The following is a 22,407-nucleotide window of genomic DNA, read 5'->3' as shown; positions in this document are numbered from 1 at the left end:
GGAAGGGACTGGGAACACAGTGCTGCTATTAACTCTTAGATAGGTGACCTGGAGGCATTGCCCCTGAAGAGGTGAATGGAGGAACTGCTGTACCCCTTTGTGTGTTCAGTGTGGGCTTGTCAAGAGTGGTGTTAGCATAAAAGCTTGGGGAGCTGGTCTATGTAAACTATGCCCAGAGATGAGTGACTATATCTGACATGGAGATGCTGTTCCTTAATGGGCAAACAAGGGGAAACTGAGGCAGATGCTCCAGTGATGTCAAGGCTTGCTGCAGGAGAGCACCACAGGCAGGGCACTTTCACACAGCAATAAGGATCCTCCCACCCTTGGTGTGGCTGGTGTATCCAGAGTGCAAGCTGTCTGGGGCAGGCTGTACAGCACCCTGCACTATGGGGGCCTGATCTCACCTGGGACCTCTAGGTGCTACTGGGATATGTAACAAACATGTGAGCCCCAGATGTGATGGGAACTCCAGGAATCTGCCTTCCTAAGGACCAGCTGTGGGTCACTCTCCTGCTGTTGATTGGCTGAGCGCCTTGCTGTGGGGAAATGCCAGTCACCGTCAGTGGGCTGCAGGGCACTAGGCGAGGCTGTGCATTGTACCAGGAAGCTGGCTGGCGCTAGCCTCTGAGGGAGCTCTTGCCCTTCCTGCTGGGAAGTGACCCCACCGCTGTGGTGCGGCTCCAAGGGAAAGGCCTGGTGCAACACATCACTAGCTGGAGGGAGAATAAGGCCACACACCACTGCAGGGGAGGTGCCAGGAGAAAAAGGCACTTCTTCCCATCATGGCCCCCTGCTTTGATTTAGTTACATTCTCTGAATATGCACCAAGGGTCTGATTTTCCCCCCCGCCCCCGAGGTGTGAACATGTGACTCCCTTTGGCTCTAAGTGGAGTTACATGTGCTTAGGGCTTCTGACAATCGGACCCTAACCATCTCCCCTAGCTGGGCCCATTCGACCTGGGCTCAGTGCAGGTGCCATCAGATAAGAGGGCCAGTAAGACGGCCTTTGCATTGGCTTGGCTCTGCAATGAGAGAGGAGTTGATCCCTTTGAGAGGAAAGGTTTTTATTCCGTTTGAATGCTGGCCTAGCAGGGCACCATGGTGAAGGCTAGAATGACTACTCTCTGTGCAGACTGTCCCTCACTTCATGTGGGATGATATCCATCTTTAGAGCATTCATGTCCTAGAAATGGCATCTTTGCAGGGCTGGAGAAAGTGACCCTGACACAGGAGAATTCCCCTATGGGCATCTCTGAATTTGTTTGCTCACTAGACTGTTGGGTATTTGAACAGATGATTCCAAATGCAGAGAGAGAGAGAGCAGCCTACAGGAGGATGATGTCAGCCACTCCCAACAATTAATTGCTCCAAACAATCTGTCTGCCTGAAGATAACCCCCATTCTGGGCACACCGGAGATGCAGAGCCGCCTTAGACTGATTTGCTCCTGGCCAGTAAAGAACATATGAGTGTATGTATCCATGATGGGGAGAAAAATCCAGCCCACACAGAAGGTTGCTGCTGAGCTTCCTTACTGATATGCTGCAAACTCCTCATTCAGTCACAGGTCTGGGAGCCCGCAACACTGGAGTTCTAACCCCAGCTCTGACACCAATGCCCTCTCTGGTGTTGTACTAATCACTTAATGGTTCTGCCTCAGTTAAAGGAGAATGAGGAGACTTGCCTACTTCCCAGCGGTGTTGTGAGGGTTCATGTTTGTAAAATGCTTTGAAGCAAAAAACACTACCTAGTGTTAGAGGACACAGCCTGCTTGCCAGACACAGGTAAACGGTTCTAATGTGAATTAGCACTTGGTTAAGAGTTTATAATTCTCAGAAGCTTTGAATGTTCTCTGATCAGCAATACATATGGGTAAAGAAATAAAATGATCATTGCCATTTACCAGTAGAAAGTTTGTACTGCTGTCAAGCTTCCTGCAGTGATTCAAGAGCATGAATACCAACCTCAGGGCAGACTGTTAAGAATCAGGGCACAAACACCAAATTAGTGGTGAGTTCTATACTTAGATTTCACCAACCAATTATCAAGTGTAACTCTTCAGGCTCCATAACCGCTTAACCATGTGTCACAGACAGTGCCCTGAGGTACTCTGGTCTGTCTTGCTACTTGGGGTAATCTTACCTTTGTGATAGAAGGTCCCTTACATCAAGGCTCACAGCAATAATTCAGGTTACTCCCAGTCTCAAAGCACGAGGCACTTACCCCACGTTGATTGCGTTTTAGATCTCACACCAAAGAGACCGCTTTTAGAGAATCTTACTGTGAAGTTGCACACTATATGATTTTATAAAAATATGCTAATGAGTGAATATAATATAACAAACATGCTTCATGCAAAAGGTCTCTTGTAAGGTATTACAAAGCTTATCTACTGAGTGTGGTCATCCTATTTGTATAAATGTATCATTCTTGTATCTGAAACTAGAAATATGAAATATAACTGAGGTCCTGTTGTAGTTATGCAAAGTGTGAGCCATTAATGGTGGCTGGGAATCTAGATGGTGGGGGGGGGCATCAGCCAGGACAATTGACCGTGGATGGCTCTGTTTGCAGGCAGGCCTTCCTGTGTGTCAGGGTGGGAGGAATGAAGGTGTGGGGCGGGGCGGGGGGTCGTCGCAGGACATGTGACCATGTCACCTGGTACTGGAATCTATCTTAAACCTAGTGCTTTTCCATTTAGAAGGGGGTGGGGGGACCCAGAGACATAAGATTCCCACCTTATGGCTTTGGCACATAAGGGGGTGGAACAGAACAAAGGGGGTGGCCATCATGAGAAATCCCCTAGCTACCACCTGAGCTGGAACAAGGGCTGTATTAGGGAAAGGATTGTGCCCAGACTAGGAAGGTGTTTCAGTAAGATTCTTTCACAGACTGGATATCTGAGGGTGAGATTTTTATCTGTATTCAGTCTTATTATTCTAGGCTTAGACTTGCATGTTTTTATTTTATTTTTGCTTGGTAATTCATTTTGTTCTGTCTGTCACTACTTGAAACCACTCAAATCCTACTTTCTGTATTTAATAAAATCACTTTACTTATTAACCCAGAGTATGTATTAATATCTGGTGGGTGCAAATAGCTGTGCATCTCTCTGTTATAGAGGGTGAACAATTTGAGTTTACCCTGTGTAAACTTTATACAGGGTAAAATGGATCTAGTTGGGGTTTGCAGCCCACTGGGAGTTGGGCATCTGAGTGTTAAAGACAGAAACACTTCTTAAGTTGCAGGAGAAATTCTACAAAAAATTCCCACTGTTACCACCAGCTCTGACAGTCCTGGAGGCCTTAGTGCAGATGGGACACTAGCTGTGGCTGGCGATGTAAATACCACGCTCAGGATCTTGCCAAGCTGAGCCTGATTTTTCAGGGGGGGCTGGATAAGCAAAGCTCCAGCTGACTCTGCAAGGAACTGCAGGTAGGTGCTGGGCACCTCTGAAAGCCAGGTCTTAGGTGCTTAACCTTGCTGAGCCAGGGGAGCAATGGTGGGGACTTTTAGCCCATCTTCCCTAGGCCTGACAGAGCTCCTGTTGCTGCTCTGGGAGCTGCATCTCTCTGACAATGAAATGCTAGTGGGGGTTCAGACTCATGAGCCAAGAGGTTTTGTTCGGTGCAGGTGTCTCTGCAGACAATAGAAACCCTTAATTAACAATGGCAGGGAGAGGCCACCACTGCAGGCCTCAGGTGGCATTACAAGGCCTGGAGCTGAGGGCAAGTAACTTTCATCAGAGCACAACAGGCCAATTACTCTCCAGAAGTGGGGAGAGCCACCTCTTCTGCTGATACAAAGCCCCTGAAGAGAGAGGTCTGCTCTAGCTGTGTGCTAGGGGTCAAAGGTGTGTCTGCCTCAGTTGTGACATCACTGACAGCCAAGCCCGGAGTCACCTGTGTCTGGAATGCTTCGATTATTTGGAGCAAGGCCACAAAGCCCATTTATTCTACCAGCCCAAGAGCCCTGTGCAGCAGGCCAGTGCCCAACGCACTGCCTAGACCGGCCGGCATGGCAACTCCTGCCTGAAGCTGCGACCTGTGGGACATGGCTGGTATTCCCAGCTGAATGTTCAGCCTCTCCCAGGGAATCTGAAATACTCCCCTAGAACTTGACATCTGGGAATCTTCCCAAGCCAGGGAGCAGCTGTTTCTGAGGGACTATTTCAGCCTTATTGTTTTTCTGGCTCCTGCTTTTTACTCAGCATCCAAGGTAAACCCAGCTTTTACACAGGGTTGTTCCTGTGGTGAGTTTTTGTCTCTCCCACTGGAAAGGAAGCCACCAAGTCCCAGCTCCTAGCTCAGGATTTCTTTGCGTCCCTTGAGGGGATATTGTGATGTGGGCTCTGTACTGAAGGACTATATTGCTGGAATATAAAACGGAGCACACCACATGTCAACAGCATGTTGGACAGTCATTGGGTTTCTCCTGTTCGGTTCTTTCCTGCCAGTGGTGGGTTAGTCACGGGGCCCATCCCTGGGGCCCCCTCAGAAAAATGGAGGAGCTCTGGGTGGGCTGAGCATGACAAGCCCCTGCTCCCTGGCAGGAGCCCTGGGGGGGATGGGACTGCAGGCAGAATGGGTGGGGAGGGGCCCCCACTTGCTCTGGCCTAGGGCTCCACAAACACCTAATCCGAAGTCTTGAGATCTGTCTCTCTGCGCAAATGATCCAGAAGGTCAGATTGTGACGGAACGTACAAGTGAAACAGCTTCTCTGCAGCCCTGGCTGCCAAGCACTCAGACGTGCTGCATGTTGGCACTTGTTAGCCTGACTCTGGCACAGGGAGGACGAGGTCAAAATATGAGTTTCTTTAGGTGTGGGTAAGATGGGTAAATGGCTCATTACGAGGGGTAACTAGGCAAATTCTGCTCCATTCTATCTCAGTTTCTTGCTGCCTTCAGTGGGGATACTCTGAATTCACCCTAATGTAACCCCCTCTATTCCCTTTGTCAGTCACTGGGTATAACCACCTCGGCAATCCCATGGAGTGTGCATGTGGACTGAGCAGGACTTCCCCTAAAAAGGAAAGGCCCTGTGTATGTGGAAAGAGAGCAAGCTGTCGCCATTCAGCTCTGACCTCCTGGGGCAATGGGATTGCAGACATCTAATCAACATCCACGATGCTGCACCCACTTGCACCGGGACTGAATGTGCATGGCGCCTGCACTCTGACCGTGGGAATCCTCCGTATGCTGAAGACTCCAACCCTCTCTCATTTCCTACAGCTCTGACGGATGTAAAGACAAACCAGAACTTTCCAGTCTGCACTGGGGCTGTCTTTCTGTCTCTGTAAAAGATGGGCACACATGTGTCTGCCCACCTCCGTGAGCCTGATAATCTGTCAGTGTCTCGCTCTCTGTTGGTGTCTCTGGCTGCGGGCGCTCCTGGATGGGAGCGGTGCTCTGTTCAGCGCTGCAGGGCTCTAGAGAGCTGCCCAGACTTGCAGCACAGAGACCGGCAGCTCAGCCACCCACAGTGGCTCCCAGTGAGTAAGCAGTTTCGCTCAACGTTTCCAGGGTGCCGGGCCACGCCTCGGGCACCGCAGGGATTGGTAACAAGCCTTTCAATAATAGCTTCACAAGCGTGGGAAAGGAGCGTGGTGACTTGGCCCCAACACACGCACATGTCTGGGTGAGCGTGTCTCGCTTCCACCAGGCTCCTGCAGGAAGCATCAGGTGAGTGCAGCACTTGGCAGCACTAGGGCAGAGCAGTATCACACGGTCCAGCTCCCCTTGCACAAGCAAACCGCAGTGAGACTGTGGCAATGCACCGGCACCTGTGGTCAGATGTGGATCTGATGGCTGGTCCCCTGCTCCCAGCTGATCTAGCATCGACTGCAGAGGCCACGTGACGCAGGCCTGCGAAGAGCTACGCAGACTGCAAACTCAGAGTGGGGATTGCCTCTTGCTATATGTCTGCACGTTGGGGTTGGGGGCTTCTCGGTCCTCTTGTAACACACAACAGTAGCACTGCTGGAAAGTGCAGTGTCTCTGCCGGCTGGGCATCTCCAGCCCAGCACCCTGCCCCACAGGGACCTGCCCGCTCTGCATGGCATGGGGTCAACGTGCTGCAGAGACGGCTGCCGCAGGTGGTGCCTCTGTCTGAGCCTGGCTCCAGATACTGCAACTACTGCTCCCTGGAAGGGCTACAGCGCAAGAGCCTTCCAGCAAGTCTGTGAACACCTGGGAGGTGACTGTCCCCACAGCACCGGGATCCACTCCTGGGGCCAGGGGAGCCAGCTGCTACCACAGCATGGTCTGTCTTTGTGACCAGATTCCTGGGGGCCCTTTGTCTCCAGGGATCTGTGTGTAGAAATGGGTCTAGGGATGTATGTGCCCCTCTACCCAGCCTCCTGCCCAGTGAGCAGCAGTGACTGCTGAAATACTGATGCGGCCTGCAGCCGCTGTGGAAAGCACCCTTTAAGGGTGGCTTCCTGCAGAGCAATGAGCAGGGGAGTTCCTTAGCACTATGGAGCTGTACTTCCAGGCAGCTGGAGGGGCTTTGGGGTCCCCATGCTGATGGCCTGGGTCCCCAAGGATTCCTGCACTCTCCTGGTTCTGAGGAATGGAAGCCCCTGCTTGTTCTGCAGGAGATATGAACCTGGCCCCTGTGAGGGAAGGATCTAGGGAGCATCACAAGGATTTCTTTCCCCTCCTGCAGGCCTTTCATTTGAAGATGGTTGGGCTGGTATGCAGAGAGAGCGAGCCCCAATCCCCATCTGATCCCAGTGATCTAGGGGCAGGAGAACAGGTGTGTCAGGTGAAATTTGCTTCCTACTCCTGTGCTGGCATTTAGAACCAAACCTGAGCCAAGCCTTGGTCATGAGTCTGAAATGCTGGGATGTTTTCTCTGCTAGTTTCCAGCTGGACCAGAGGTGGAAGTGGCAGAAATCTCCAGAGGAAACCTAATCTCAGGAGTCCTCCAGCCCCAAGCCAACTCTGGAGAAGTTTAGCTAAAGTTCAGAGAAGCGTTGGAATTTTTGGGTGCTTATCCAGAGTAGACTGAACTTTTCCCATTGCTAAGCCAGAGCCTTTTCCATATTATTCCCTGACGTGTGGAGAGGAAAATCAGTGGTGCTCCTGCCACAGGGCAAAGGAATAAAAAAAAAAAACTGGAGTTCAAAGGAACAGTCGGAAGCTGACCTGGAAATCTTCTGCCAGGGAAACTCCCATAATGAGCATCACACCATCTCCATGCATAACCCCTGCAGCCTGACAGCGTCTCCCTGAGCCTGCGAGTGGAGCTGGGATCACAGTTTCGGTCTGGTGTGTCTTTCATAATCCATTAATGCATCTGAAACTCAATGCAAACAGCTTTAACAAATGAGATCCCTCCAGGAGTTCAAACTGCCATGAGTTGGTGCACGAAGCCTATGTCAGCTTGCCCTAAGGGTACTCAAACTGTATAATTACACCTTGCCTCTGCTCGTCTAACACTAGGCGAGACGTGGGAAAATTAGAGTGAACCTTACACTTGTGTTTCCTTTTAACAATGTTTTCCAGGTGTGAATGAGTGACAGGGAGACGCTGTCAAGGTGGGTAGGCCAGAATTTTCACTTATCTCCTTTAAAGTCTCAGTAATGGTCTCTTCTTCCGGTCATGCAGTCAGAGCCTGCCCAAGACAATATGCCTGCCCAGGCAGCTGCCTAGTTTGCCTGTCTAGAGTGGACCTTGTAATGCAGATAAAGCCAGGTCTAATAATGGTGCTTTGGAAAAGATCAAGGTCTGGGATGTGTCTTTGATAAGCAGTGTGTGCATTGGTAGTGCAATGATCCACCAGGGTCTGGTCCCCCCAGAATCTCGATTACATGGATTGCTTTTCCTTTTGTGCTTGCATCATTCTTGAGCCTGTTTTGTTCGCAGGCGCGTAAGTGACTCTTTGGCCTTAGCTAGACTAGCTTTCCTCCCTCTCACCTCTTCCTTCTGCTCCCACCAATGCTGCTCCACTAGCGTAGCACTGGAGGGAGCCCTAGTATAGATCAGATGCTGGCATTTTTACCTCCCTGAGCATGGTGGTAAAAAAACCTGTAGGAACCCTGTCTGCACTAGCATGGCCAGCATTGATACTAGTCGTAGAGCTGAAACAGTGACAGCAACGCTGAGAATTTGTTTGGAGGAAAAGCTAGGTTTTCTGCTAAGTGCTAATGCATTATAACCTAGGGATAGAATGTGATTAGAGCAGGGGCCAGAGCTGGGAATCAGGACTCCTGGGTGGAGTTCTTGGCCAAATACCTTTGGCCACTAAGTCTTGACAATCTGGGTTTGAGTGTAAGTGTGTGCCCTTCCAAGAATGGTCTGATAACCAATGAAATGTAATAAGACTGGTAATTGCTTAAAAGGATTGGATGGTGCCATTTCATTCCCTGTAGAAGGAAAATTTGTGTAAGAGCAAGTCTGCATGTCCAGACAGTCACAGTGGATTTGGGTGCATGCTAACCAGTAAGCCTCTAGGTGTTGTCAGTCAGGACACGAGCTGGCCATGTCCAGTAAGAGGAGTGGAACCAGTGGGAAAATTTCTCCTTAAGTGATTCAGCCAGAAGAGAGAGCTGGCAATTTGTACAGAACCATCTGCCAGAGCTCCTGGCTATTTAGATTTGATACATGACTCACAGGACGGTGGAGGTGGAACTTCCAAGGTTCAGCAGGTTGCAGAATTCACCATGTTCCTTTGCAAGTACACACAGTGGAGACTTTCTTAAAGTATTAGGAGACATTGTATTTCAGGTTTTCTCAATTACATTTATTTGCAGTGGGACTGTACATGTACTTTTCAGGTTCCATTTTATGTAGAATGTTTTACAGCAAATTAACACTGCTCATTGTCAAAATCCGACAGGGAACTCCTAAGGCATGATGGAATACAACTTAGCATGTAAGGCTGCAGACTTAGCAGAGAGTCCCTTTATTCTCATTTGGTTCAATGTGCCGTATTGCACTGAAACTCACTTACTTTTCCCTATTTTCCTTACATATGTAGATCTTCTTGTGAAACCCAGAGGAAAGTTCACGCACCCAGGTTGCGCATGTAACATGTCTTCTCGGGATTTTTGGTTTTAAAAAAAAGAATGTACTTTAATGTTTTACTGTTTGTTCTACAGCCTCCCCCCCCCCCCCCCAGTGAAACACATGCCATATGGGACATATCTCCAATTACTTTGCTGGAAACTTCACCTTTCCATTTCTGGAACTTCCCCTCCCCCTTCCCAACTCAAGGGGTTTTTTGGCATTTATTTATAATTAAGCTGTTTGCTTTAATCACAAAAGGGATTGCATTCAATCCCTATGTTGGGGTGCATCTTAGTACAAAAATATTTTTCTGTGTGTTGCCCACATCTGATCGATTCCTTGGCATGCTGCCTAGAAATACCACACTTTTTTCTCCAGATGACTTCAGCATAGATAGGTGTATTTTATCCTACTGCATTATGATTCAGTCTAATGAAGATACAATGGTAGGGTGCACTGAACACTTGGGTGAGGTAGATTAGTGAGATAATGCATGTTCTATCAAGTCAAGAAATCCAGCAGCTTTTCAGATTGATCCCTGAGATATGCATTGTTGAGAGTCAACTCCCAAAGGAGGGGTTTCTGAAAGTACCCATATCCTCTCCTCCTGGCACTTAGGTGTTGAAGACCTCCCCTCTACCACAACACCACACAATGAATCCCAATAGCTGCCAAGCAGATACAGGACCCCCACTTCCATCCAATACTTCTAACTAAACCCTCTGCACTGTATCAGTTGCACTGTCAGTCAGTTTTCCTGGTTTCAGGAGGAATGGCTGATTCCTTATAAATATTTTATTTCACAGGCCAGCTTACGGTTCATTCTTGATTTCCCTCCTGATGCCAGACTGTGACTGCCTGGCAATGAACCAGAATACACAGTACCAGTCTCCAGTTGCTGCTAGGACTAGTTAGACTTTTAAGATGCTCCTGGATTCCCTACAGCTGCTGACTCAGGAGACTTCCAGATTGCCTCTCCAGTGCAGATTTATTTCATTCCTGCCATTCCCAAGCCAGAAATTCTGTATCCCTTCACTCTAGAGACATCTCCTCTGTTTACACTGGCCTTTCCTGCTTCTCATGTGTTATGCGTATCCTTCTGGGTTAGCTCAGGATCTGCCTAACCAAGGGCAAGACCCTGCCTGGAGCCCCCACAGGCGCCCTAGACAAGAGTACTGAGGGATTGGGGCTGGAGGCCCTCTGAGGAATACTAGATTTTGGAGCCAGAATTCCTGCAGGTGGCAGCTGCTTCCTTTTCTTCCCACTGCCGTTTAGTCCGTGTCTCTTGCTAGTGTGTAAAGAGGCCTGTGGAAATGGGTTTTTACTGTTATGGGCAGCTGCCCAATAGGAAGTGTGCTGAGACCACTGACTCATTTCACAAAGGCTGCCAGTTGGATTCCAGCCAGTTCCCTGTGTCACTACAAATCCCAGAAGCTTTTCACTCCCTCCACTTCAGGCAACTTGAATTTCTGAATGAAGTTAGGCCAATGGCTTGTGGAGCGGTGTGTGTTACTAAGCACATTCATTTTTTGCTTCTCCCCTTTCCAGGGTTGGAAGAGACTGACACGCTGAGACCCCACGGTGATTCCTGGCATTCAGCTGAAATGGTGAGAGGAAGACCCCTTGTGCCCCCCAAAACCCCAGCCAATCCCCCCCAGAGTACATGAATAAAATGTACAAACTCAAAATCATGCAACCTCCCACAAGCAGAGCTTTTACCCCAAAGATGAGAAGTGTCAGAGACTCCATGGACTTAACCATCACTTTCTGTGGAAGGCACTCAAATACTCTGGTGATAGGAAGCAGTGCAAAGCAGTAAGATAGACAGGCAGGTAGACAGATATACTGTGAGGGGTGTAGGTTCTGCTTCTTTCCCATGGATCTTTTCACTGAAGTTCTTAGAGTCTTAAATAAAATGCAAACCATGCAAATGAAAACAGACCAACTGTGAATCAGTACAAATAACTGGCATTTTAGAAAATGAAAGAACCACTGAGGCCTTAAATAATAGATGAGGCAGAGAAAAATCCACAAATAGACATGGAAAAGAAGTGCAGTTTTAACACAAGATGGAGACCGATTACCAAGTCATGGCTGCTGCTGCAGAGGATACAGCATAGCACGAGAAAGCTAACCTTGTGCCGGGGAGGTGCAAGTGAGTTGCAGAGGGTAAGTACTTATAAACTGGCCGCTTACAATAATCATAAAGCCTGGTCTCTTTTCTGCCCAGGAATCAAACTTGTTAAACAGAAGTAAAATGTTCTAACTTAAGGGCCTGGTTCACTGCTGTGGTACCCCACTGGAGTTACATTGGTGTAAAACTGGAGTAACGTAGTGGTGAGCCAAGCCCCCAGAAATGTAGAGAAGAGGGACGGAATGGTGTTAGTCATTTAATAGATTTCAGTGTAGCAGCCGTGTTAGTCTGTATCTGCAAAAAGAAAAGGAGGAATTGTGGCACCTTGGGGACTAACAGATTTATTTGAGCATAAGCTTTCGTGAGCGACAGCTCACTTCATCGGATGCATTCAGTGGAAAATACAGTGGGGAGATTTATATACACAGAGAACATGAAACAATGGACGTTACCATACACACTGGAAAGAGAGTGATCAGGTGAGGTGAGCTATTACCAGCAGTAGAGCGGGGGGGAAAACCTTTTGTAGTGATGATCAAGGTGGGTCATTTCATAGTCCAGTTACAAGAGTCTAATGTGAGTGAGATGAGCAGAAAGGGAGAGTTCCCAGCGATGTTTGGAAGGAGACATTAGCTTTAGATGGAAATATCCATTTAATTATTTCTCTGAAAATAAGTTCCAGTCAGTCACCTTATGGCCCATTTCTGCAACAGTTAGTCACTGTGAGTAGCACTTAGTTTCACTGGTGTCAGTGGAACAGTTCACTTGTAAGAGTGATCATTACCCAGACTCAGCCAGGCTTGCAGAATTGGCCGTTAACTAATGCTGATGCCAGTGGTATTGTAATATAAACTACAACTCTGGAAAAATGATGATTTTTGGTTCTCTTTTGTGCCTATGTATAAGATGTCATAGTGGATTGAGCCAGTCTGAGGATCCAGAGAGCATAATACTACTGTCCTTCACATTGCTTTCCAGCTGGGGACAGTTATCATTCTGGAAATATAAACACAAAATCTTTCTTCTGGTTTTCACCTGCACCACCCGCTCCCTGATGCAGAATCCCTCTAGAGCTGCCTGTGTTATGGTTTGGAGTATGAGTCTCTAGCAAACATTTAAGCCTTGGGCAGGAATGCTTAGCAGAAATATGAGATGCTGTGTAGACTTCTCTTTGAGTTTGAAATCAAATTTCAATCACCTTCAACAATGACTATTCAGCAGCAAGTGCACGTAGGGACAGACTCTGCTCTCGCACTGGTGTGAAACTGGAATTACCCCATTCAAGTCAATGGAGTCTCTAAGCTATTCCTCCTAGTTGTTGAAAACTGGTGTCAGTTATGAAATGACAATAGGTCAGCTAGACACCAAGAAGCAATTAATGACTTCCAATTTGGAATTCCCACGGAGTAGCGTTCTTTGTCAGACAATTAAGAACATTAAATTCCCACTCTTGGTTCTAGTTATGTGGGTTGTGTTGCTATGTTCCAAGAAAAGACAGAAGCAGCTTGTTAGTGTTTGACTTGTGATCTGAAAAGTTAATCCTAAGAAGAGCAGCCCTGAGCTGCATAGTGACTTTCCTGAAAAGACTGAGGAACTTGGTGTGGCAGGAATTTAATACCCAGAGTGAGTCATTCATTTTTATTTCTTGTTCTTGGAACCAGAGCATTGTGCTTCACCCTGATGAGATCATTCCGTATCCTGAGAGCACGGGTCAGCTGGCAGCAGTGACATTTCACACCGGTGTGAGATCAGACTCTAGGTGTCTCTGTTGGACCGTATCACCTGAAGCAGCATGCACACACTCCCTGCACTCCACGCTGTCTGAAAAACGACTGGTGACTACCACCCTTTCACTGGGGGGAGGAGAGCAGGGCCAGAACCTGACGCCCCTCTAAGAATGACAATTTTGTGTTACTAAGGGAGTTGGTCAAAACTGGGAATTTCTGTTTGGTGGGAAATGTCATCGAGATGGAGATATTATGCAAACAAAACTGGTTTTGTTTAAATAGTTTTATCTGATGAAAATTTGGTTCAGTGAAAATTTTCCAATCTGCTCTAGTTGTAAATTGGTTAGCTGCTGTCATGCCCCTCGCATGTCACTTGGTACAGTCCCAGTCACCCAAGTGTGACACAGATCTACTCTCCCTTCACTTTTGTGGCTGACACGTTTGACTTCAGCTATAAAGACTAATGGGTCTATCAAGGTTCCTTCCCCACTTTGAACTCTAGGGTACAAATGTGGGGACCTGCATGAAAACCTCCTAAGGTTACTTTTACCAGCTTAGGTTAAAACTTCCCCAAGGTACAAACTATTTTACCCTTTGCCCTTGGTTTTCCACTGCCACCACCAAATGTTTCTCTGGGTTCCTGAGAAAGTGTTGTTTGGAAACGTCTTTCCCCCAAAAAATCCTCCCAACCCTTGCACCCTACTTCTTGGGGAAGGTTTGGTAAAAATCCTCACCAATTTGCATAGGTGACCACAGACCCAAGCCCTTGGATCTTAGAACAATAAAAAAAAGCATTCAGTTCTTGAAAAGAAACACTTTAATAGAAGAAACAGTGAAAAGCAAAGGATCACCTCTGTAAGATCAGGATGGTAAATACCTTGCAGGGTAATCCGATTCAAAACATAGAGAATCCCTCTAGGCAAAACCTGAGGTTACGAAAAAGACACACAGACAGGAATATTCATTCTATTCAGCACAACTTATTTTCTCAGCCATTTAAAGAAATCATAATCTAACGCATCTCTAGCTGGATGACTTACTAAGTTCTAAGACTCCATTCCTGTTCTGTCCCCGGCAAAAGCCTCACCCAGAGGGACACAGACCCTTTGATGTTCTCCCTCTTCCCAGCTTTTGAAAGTATCTTGTCGAGGTTATACTTGTGGAGGAAAGTATAATAGAGGTTATCCTGGCTTCTTAACCCTTTACAGGTGAAAGGGTTTTTTCCTCTGGCCAGGAGGGATTTAAAGGTGGTTACCCTTCCCTTTATATTTATGACAGGGTGGGAGCTAACTTACACCACAGGGAAGAATCCCGCACCCTCTTCGCTGTCCGGCATGAAGAACCGTCTGCGTCCTCCTCAGCCCGTGTCTTTGTTCCGTGTTTGGGCCGTGGGGGGCGAGAGCCAGGGCTGCCCAAGGACACTGCTGCCTGGAAGTCCCAGGGCCAAGCACCCCCAGCAGCTACCTTAGCCGGAGCGGCTCGGTGGACGGATAGGGCCCTTAGCCGGAGCGGCTCGGTGGACGGATAGGGCCCTTAGCCGGAGCGGCTCGGGGGACGGAGAGGGCCCTTAGCCGGAGCGGCTCGGGGGACGGAGAGGGCCCTTAGCCGGAGCGGCTCGGGGGACGGAGAGGGCCCTTAGCCGGAGCGGCTCGGGGGACGGAGAGGGCCCTTAGCCGGAGCGGCTCGGGGGACGGAGAGGGCCCTTAGCCGGAGCGGCTCGGGGGACGGAGAGGGCCCTAGCCGGAGCGGCTCGGGGGACGGACAGGGCCCTAGCCGGAGCGGCTCGGGGGGACGGAGAGGGCCCTTAGCCGGAGCGGCTCGGGGGACGGAGAGGGCCCTAGCCGGAGCGGCTCGGGGGACGGACAGGGCCCTAGCCGGCCCGACAGGCTGCGGGGGACTGAGGGGAGGCCGGTTCCCATTAGAACAAGAGCTGTAACGGAACGATCGAGGTGACCCTGAATCACACCCCCGTAGGGGCGCGCCCAGGTGACGGGCCCCCCCTTCTCTCTTCCCCTGAGGCGGCGGCGGCTACGTTGACGCTGAACGCCCTGCAGCAGCGGGCCTGCGGCGGCCCGGCTCCGGGACAGCCTCTCGCCAGGGCGGGGGAGCGCTTCTGCCGCTCCCGTGGTTAACCCGCCGCCCAGCGCCGTCTACACCAGGGATTCGGTCGCCTTAACTACGTCGGGGGGGGGGCGGGTTCCACCCTGCGGGGAGACGACCGGGGCCAGGGTGAGGTCCCACCACCGGCCCGGCCCCCCCCGCCACCGGCCACGCGCTCCCCCCTGAAGGGCCGGGCGGGCGCCCGCGGGGCGGTGACGTCACACCGGGGCGGGGGGGGGGACACGCATCACCGTGACCTCACGCTGCGCGGGGCGGGGCTCCTGGGCGCCGGGAGCCGGCCGGGGGCGGGGCCCGCGCCGCGCGGGGTGGGCGGGGCCCGCGCCGGCCCCGCCCCCCATTCAGTGCCGCCGGCCGCCCGAGCGTCCGCGGCCGCGCCCAGATCCGCCGCCATGGCCGCGCGGGGCTCCGCGGGCGCCGGCCCGGCCGCCATCCAGCTCAGCAGGTGACGGGGGGGGGCCCGGGGGGTCCCTGCGCCGCCGGCCCGGGACGGGGAGAGCCTGGGCCCGGGAGCCATGGGGGGGGGGGCACCGCACCCCAGGCGTGAGATGGACCCGTCCCCGCTCTCCCCGCCCCGGTGTGTGTGTCGGGGGGGGCGACAGCCCCTTCCCCCCCCGCAGCCCCTGTGTGTGTGTCCGGGGGGGGGGCGACAGCCCCTTCCCCCCCCCCCCCCGCAGCCCCTGTGTGTGTGTCCGGGGGGGGGGGGCGACAGCCCCTTCCCCCCCCGCAGCCCCTGTGTGTGTGTCCGGGGGGGGGGCGACAGCCCCTTCCCCCCCCCCCCCCGCAGCCCCTGTGTGTGTGTCCGGGGGGGGGGGCGACAGCCCCTTCTCTCCCCCCCCCCCCGCAGCCCCGGTGTGTGTGTCCCGGGGGGGGGCGACAGCCCCTTCCCCCCCCCCCGCAGCCCCTGTGTGTGTGTCGGGGGGGGGCGACAGCCCCTTCCCCCCCCGCAGCCCCTGTGTGTGTGTCCGGGGGGGGGGCGACAGCCCCTTCCCCCCCCCCCCGCAGCCCCGGTGTGTGTGTCCGGGGGGGGGCGACAGCCCCTTCCCCCCCCCCCGCAGCCCCGGTGTGTGTGTCCGGGGGGGGGCGACAGCCCCCTTCCCCCCCCCGCAGCCCCGGTGTGTGTGTCCGGGGGGGGGGGGCGACAGCCCCTTCCCCCCCCCCGCAGCCCCGGTGTGTGTGTCCGGGGGGGGGGGCGACAGCCCCTTCCCCCCCCCCCGCAGCCCCGGTGTGTGTGTCCGGGGGGGGGGCGACAGCCCCTTCCCCCCCCCCCGCAGCCCCGGTGTGTGTGTCCGGGGGGGGGGGGGCGACAGCCCCTTCCCCCCCCCCCGCAGCCCCCGGTGTGTGTGTCCGGGGGGGGGGGGCGACAGCCCCTTCCCCCCCCCCGCAGCCCCGGTGTGTGTGTCCGGGGGGGGGGGCGACAGCCCCTTCCCCCCCCCCCGCAGCCCCGGTGTGTGTGTCCGGGAGGGGGGGCGACAGCCCCTTCTCCCCCCCCCCCGCAGCCCCGGTGTGTGTGTCCGGGGGGGGGGGGGGCGACAGCCCCCTTCCCCCCCCCCCCCCGCAGCCCCGGTGTGTGTGTCCGGGGGGGGGGGGCGACAGCCCCTTCCCCCCCCCCCCGCAGCCCCGGTGTGTGTGTCCGGGGGGGGGGGGCGACAGCCCCTCCCCCCCCCCCCGCAGCCCCCGGTGTGTGTGTCCGGGGGGGGGGGGCGACAGCCCCTTCCCCCCCCCCCCCGCAGCCCCGGTGTGTGTGTCCGGGGGGGGGGGGCGACAGCCCCTTCCCCCCCCCCCCGCAGCCCCGGTGTGTGTGTCCGGGGGGGGGGGCGACAGCCCCTTCCCCCCCCCCCGCAGCCCCGGTGTGTGTGTCCGGGGGGGGGGGGGCGACAGCCCCTTCCCCCCCCCCCCCGCAGCCCCGGTGTGTGTGTCCGGGGGGGGGGGGCGACAGCCCCTTCCCCCCCCCCCCCCGCAGCCCCGGTGTGTGGTCCGGGGGGGGGGGCGACAGCCCCTTCCCCCCCCCCCCGCAGCCCCGGTGTGTGTGTCCGGGGGGGGGGGGGCGACAGCCCCTTCCCCCCCCCCCCGCAGCCCCCGGTGTGTGTGTCCGGGGGGGGGGCGACAGCCCCTTCCCCCCCCCCCCGCAGCCCCGGTGTGTGTGTCCGGGGGGGGGGGGGCGACAGCCCCTTCCCCCCCCCCCCGCAGCCCCGGTGTGTGTGTCCGGGGGGGGGGGGCGACAGCCCCTTCCCCCCCCCCCGCAGCCCCGGTGTGTGTGTCCGGGGGGGGGGGGCGACAGCCCCTTCCCCCCCCCCCCGCAGCCCCGGTGTGTGTGTCCGGGGGGGGGGGGGCGACAGCCCCTTCCCCCCCCCCCCCGCAGCCCCCTGTGTGTGTGTCCGGGGGGGGGGGCGACAGCCCCTTCCCCCCCCCCCCGCAGCCCCTGTGTGTGTGTCCGGGGGGGGGCGACAGCCCCTTCCCCCCCCCCCGCAGCCCTGTGTGTGTGTCCGGGGGGGGCGACAGCCCCTTCCCCCCCCCCCGCAGCCCCTGTGTGTGTGTCCGGGGGGGCGACAGCCCCTTCCCCCCCCCCCGCAGCCCCTGTGTGTGTGTCCGGGGGGGGCGACAGCCCCTTCCCCCCCCCGCAGCCCCTGTGTGTGTGTCTGGGGGGGGGGAGCGGTAGCCCCTTCCCCCCCCCCCGCAGCCCCTGTGTGTGTGTCTGGGGGGGGGGGAGCGGTAGCCCCTTCCCCCTCCCCCGCAGCCCCTGTGTGTGTGTCTGGGGGGGGGGGGGCGACAGCCCCTTCCCCCCCCCCGCAGCCCCTGTGTGTGTGTCTGGGGGGGGGGGGCGACAGCCCCTTCCCCCCCCCCCCGCAGCCCCGGTGTGTGTGTCCGGGGGGGGGGGGCGACAGCCCCTTCCCCCCCCCCCCGCAGCCCCGGTGTGTGTGTCCGGGGGGGGGGCGACAGCCCCTTCCCCCCCCCCCGCAGCGCCTGTGTGTGTGTCCGGGGGGGGCGACAGCCCCTTCCCCCCCCCCGCAGCCCCTGTGTGTGTGTCCGGGGGGGGCGACAGCCCCTTCCCCCCCCCCCGCAGCCCCTGTGTGTGTGTCCGGGGGGAGCGGTAGCCCCTTCCCCCCCCCCCGCAGCCCCTGTGTGTGTGTCTGGGGGGGGGGAGCGGTAGCCCCTTCCCCCTCCCCCGCAGCCCCTGTGTGTGTGTCTGGGGGGGGGGGGCGACAGCCCCTTCCCCCCCCCCCGCAGCCCCTGTGTGTGTGTCTGGGGGGGGGGGGGGCGACAGCCCCTTCCCCCCCCCCCCCCGCAGCCCCGGTGTGTGTGTCCGGGGGGGGGGGGCGACAGCCCCTTCCCCCCCCCCCCGCAGCCCCGGTGTGTGTGTCCGGGGGGGGGGCGACAGCCCCTTCCCCCCCCCCGCAGCCCCGGTGTGTGTGTCCGGGGGGGGGGGCGACAGCCCCTTCCCCCCCCCCCCGCAGCCCCGGTGTGTGTGTCCGGGGGGGGGGGGCGACAGCCCCTTCCCCCCCACCCCGCAGCCCCGGTGTGTGTGTCCGGGGGGGGGGCGACAGCCCCTTCCCCCCCCCCCCCGCAGCCCCGGTGTGTGTGTCCGGGGGGGGGGGGCGACAGCCCCTTCCCCCCCCCCCCGCAGCCCCTGTGTGTGTGTCCGGGGGGGGGGCGACAGCCCCTTCCCCCCCCCCGCAGCCCCTGTGTGTGTGTCCGGGGGGGGGGCGACAGCCCCTTCCCCCCCCCCCCCGCAGCCCCTGTGTGTGTGTCCGGGGGGGGGCGACAGCCCCTTCCCCCCCCCCGCAGCCCCTGTGTGTGTGTCCGGGGGGGGGCGACAGCCCCTTCCCCCCCCCCCGCAGCCCCTGTGTGTGTGTCCGGGGGGGGGCGACAGCCCCTTCCCCCCCCCGCAGCCCCTGTGTGTGTGTCTGGGGGGGGGGAGCGGTAGCCCCTTCCCCCCCCCCGCAGCCCCTGTGTGTGTGTCTGGGGGGGGGAGCGGTAGCCCCTTCCCCCCCCCCCCGCAGCCCCTGTGTGTGTGTCTGGGGGGGGGGGGCGACAGCCCCTTCCCCCCCCCCGCAGCCCCTGTGTGTGTGTGTGTGGGGGGGGGCGACAGCCCCTTCCCCCCCCCGCAGCCCCTGTGTGTGTGTCTGGGGGGGGGGGGCGACAGCCCCTTCCCCCCCCCGCAGCCCCTGTGTGTGTGTCTGGGGGGGGGGGGGCGACAGCCCCTGTGTGTGTGTCCGGGGGGGGGCGACAGCCCCTCCCCCCCCCCGCAGCCCCTGTGTGTGTGTCCGGGGGGGGGGGTGCGACAGCCCCTTCCCCCCCCCCCCCCGCAGCCCCTGTGTGTGTGGTCCAGGGGGGGGCGACAGCCCCTTTCCCCCCCCTCCGCAGCCCCTGTGTGTGTGTCTGGGGGGGGGCGGCAGCCCCTTCCCCCCCCCGCAGCCCTTGTGTGTGTCTGGTGGGGGGGGGGAGCAGATCTTTCCCCCCTCCCCCAGCTCCTGTGTCCGTGTCCCTATGTGTGTCTGGCGGCAGCCCCTTCTTCCGCCCCCCCACAGCCCCTGTGTGTGTGTCCGGGACAGCCTCCGCTCTGGTCCCAGGGGCTCAGACCCTGGCCCAGGGCACTGGGCGGCCCAGGCTGGGCATGGGCGAGGGGCAGCCCCTTGGCCATGGTTCCCGGGCTCAGCAGTGGGGTGAGTCTAGCCTGGGCCCCCTGGGGGCGAAGCGTTGGGACCCGGGGGCGCGGAGCCCTCCCTCAGCCCCAGAAACCCTGGGAGCCGCGCTGGTGCCCGCGGAGACCGTGGGCCGGGGCCTGTAGCCAGTGCCCTTCCTCCAGCGGAAGGGGAGCCGTGGCTGTGAACCAGACTGTGGTTCCTTCCACCCTGCAGGCGATGAGCTGGGTGGCTGCAGACAAGTCGGTTCACCTTTCTGCCCCCCGCTTGCCCAGTCCGTGCTGGTGAGCAGGGGCATGGGAGGTGTTGGTGAGCGCAGAATGCGAATGGTACAAACCGCTTCCGTTGCCCTGCGGTGCTTGTCTGTAGTGACTGGGTGCCGGGACCAGGCGGTCACCGCCTCTAATGCGTGTGCCGAGAACGTTGTCAATGAAAACCCTCCCGGTGGCCAGATCAATAGACCCAGTCTGCTAACTGGAACTCGCAAGCTGGACAAATCTGAATTGCTCTGGCGTCTGTCTCCTGGCATCTTTAGTAATGTGCACATGGGAATAATTAGGCTTTAAAAAAGGCTGCAAGAGGTTTCAGCATCCTTTGGGGGTATAGTAATCTATTTATTCCTCAGGGGCCTTTATCTAAATGCACTTATGATCAGAATTCAGTTGAGAAACTCACTGGTATAGCTTGTTGTAATCCACTCTCTCCTAAATTATGCTGACTCACTGGATTTCATCTTCTTGTGCTATTAAGAGGTCTAGCTAAATCCATGTTTGTAAATCTATTCTAAATGTTTGTAAAGCACCTAGCAAGGTTTTGAGTTTTAGATAATAATAAATACCTGATCTTCTTAGATGCATAACATTTCTCCTACGGGGTTTGGTCCCTTATTGAACAGGAATTCCTCAGGAGGCCCTGCTCTCTCTAATGTATCGAGAGACTGCAGATTGAGACCATACCTTCTCTAGCTCACTGTCTAGGATGGAAGGAGGCGGGGGTAGTGTGGCAAAGGCATGGCTACTTCCTTTGCTATTGTAAAGTCTTGATGAAGTTGCGTGACTGTAGTACTTAAAGAAAATGCATTTTGTGTAAGATGGTCTCACTTTGTGTGTTTACAGTTAAATCCCATTTGGTATCTGTTGATGTTGACCCAGTTTGGAGCATGGTTTTGTTTCTGTTGCTGTAACATTGCCATAGTGTGGCCTAACCTTAGGCATTGGTTTGCAGCTGTGTTCCTGAAGTGGTCTCTGCAGGAGTCTGAGGGTGACTAAGGTAAAACCAAATAAACATTCTTGCTGAGCTTTGATTTAAATGCCTCTTGTCTTGGTATCTAAATGCCAGGCAACTAAATGGCATCAGTTTATAGCAAAAACAATGCTACCTCTCCCGTGGGATGCTCCTGTAGCTGATCTTGGTTTCCTAGACCTGGCTGCTTCTCTCCCTTCCCTGTGAACAGGATTGTGTGGATCTGTGTATTTTGTGGCAGAGGTTACAGGTGTTCCTGCCAAGAGGCTTTCTTGAGAGCCCTTTATGGTGGGGAGTGCTGCGGTAGATTTAAAGCAAAAGACATGCCCACCATGATCAATAGAAGTTGCTTCTCATTAAAGACTGACCCAGTTCAGCATGCTCCATTAAGTTGTCCCTTTCTTGCTCTTGCAAGGTTTCTTCTTAGTGTAACAGTGGTGAAGGGCACTATTCAGGGCTCTCTTTTTCCATGATCTGGAAGTGGAGCCATTTCACTTCCCTGGTAGAATAATCAAGATAACTGTTAAACTACATTTGTGTATTCTTGTTTTAAGGGAAGATTTTTTTTTAAACCAAATCAAAAACAAACACGTTCTCCCTGTTACAGGGAGCCCTATCTGACCTGGCATCCTTTCATTAATTCCTATTTACCAGTGGACTATTGCACAACTGAAGCAAGATGCCAGTGGTTAGGATTGGGATGGCTGTCATGTACTGAACTGCTCCCAGGAGCTGAGAAAATGACTGACACTCCCGGCCCCAATTGCTAACAAAACCTAAGCAATATAGTGCTGATGCAATTGAAGGAAGCCAGGGCATCTGCTGGGCAAGTACTGGTTATAAGTGAACTTTGCTGTTAACTGAGTGGGCCAATAATTCTCTGATTAAAGTAGACATGAATGACCGTGAGGTTTGTCATACAAATGAAAGGGGAACCCTGGGGAGTATAAATTAACTTATGAGGTACAGGTTTGGTTGTTGATAGTGAAGTTGGCTGAGATCTTTACAGTGGCACCTGCTGGTATAAAGAATCCAGTATTTTCATAAGTTTGTTTTCAGATCAAACATAGCTGGGGAAGTGAGAATGAAACTGATCAGGATGGGTGGAATTCAGCAGTATCTCAGTGGCAATGTACCTGCTGCACTTTCGCCTTCCTTGCAGGTATTGACAATGTGGCACAGGGAGCATTGGAGGTGAATAAACTTCTAGTGTAACTTTTGCAGCCACTAAGCTGCTGGCACATTCTCTGCGTGTTGGACTCCAGGCTTCAGCTGCAGGTGTTGAACTTTGTATCAACCCTCTGCTGGTGGACATGTCAATAGCTCTTGGAAGCAGGGAGGGTGGAGAAGCCTTTCTTGGGTTAATGCCCTCCGTGCTAAACCATGCTCGTCTCTACAGCGCATTACAAATCTCAGGGGGGTTGCTGCTTTACACACAGGCATTGTACTGTTAAAGGGTCAGGGTCCATTTCGAGTCACAGATGGGGTTTGGGCGTGTAAAATACACTATAACTTTTAATAAAACTGTTT

General features: G+C 55.2%; 1 protein-coding gene across 1 annotated transcript in view; it reads left to right on the top strand.

Annotated features, from left to right (window-relative positions):
- Positions 1 to 15,350: 15,350 nt before the first annotated feature.
- ACOT7 (acyl-CoA thioesterase 7) overlaps positions 15,351 to 22,407 on the top strand; it is a 112,191-nt gene continuing 105,134 nt past the window's right edge. The window contains exon 1 of the mRNA XM_077837414.1: positions 15,351 to 15,437. Within this exon, the coding sequence (XP_077693540.1) occupies positions 15,385 to 15,437 (53 nt within the window). The 5' untranslated portion in view covers positions 15,351 to 15,384. The remainder of the gene's footprint in view (positions 15,438 to 22,407) is intronic.

Source organism: Eretmochelys imbricata, chromosome 18, assembly GCF_965152235.1.
Source record: "Eretmochelys imbricata isolate rEreImb1 chromosome 18, rEreImb1.hap1, whole genome shotgun sequence".
Classification (NCBI taxonomy): domain Eukaryota; kingdom Metazoa; phylum Chordata; order Testudines; family Cheloniidae; genus Eretmochelys; species Eretmochelys imbricata.
The sequence above is the reverse complement of the archived record's forward strand: the minus strand, read 5'-3'. Positions and strand labels throughout refer to the sequence as shown.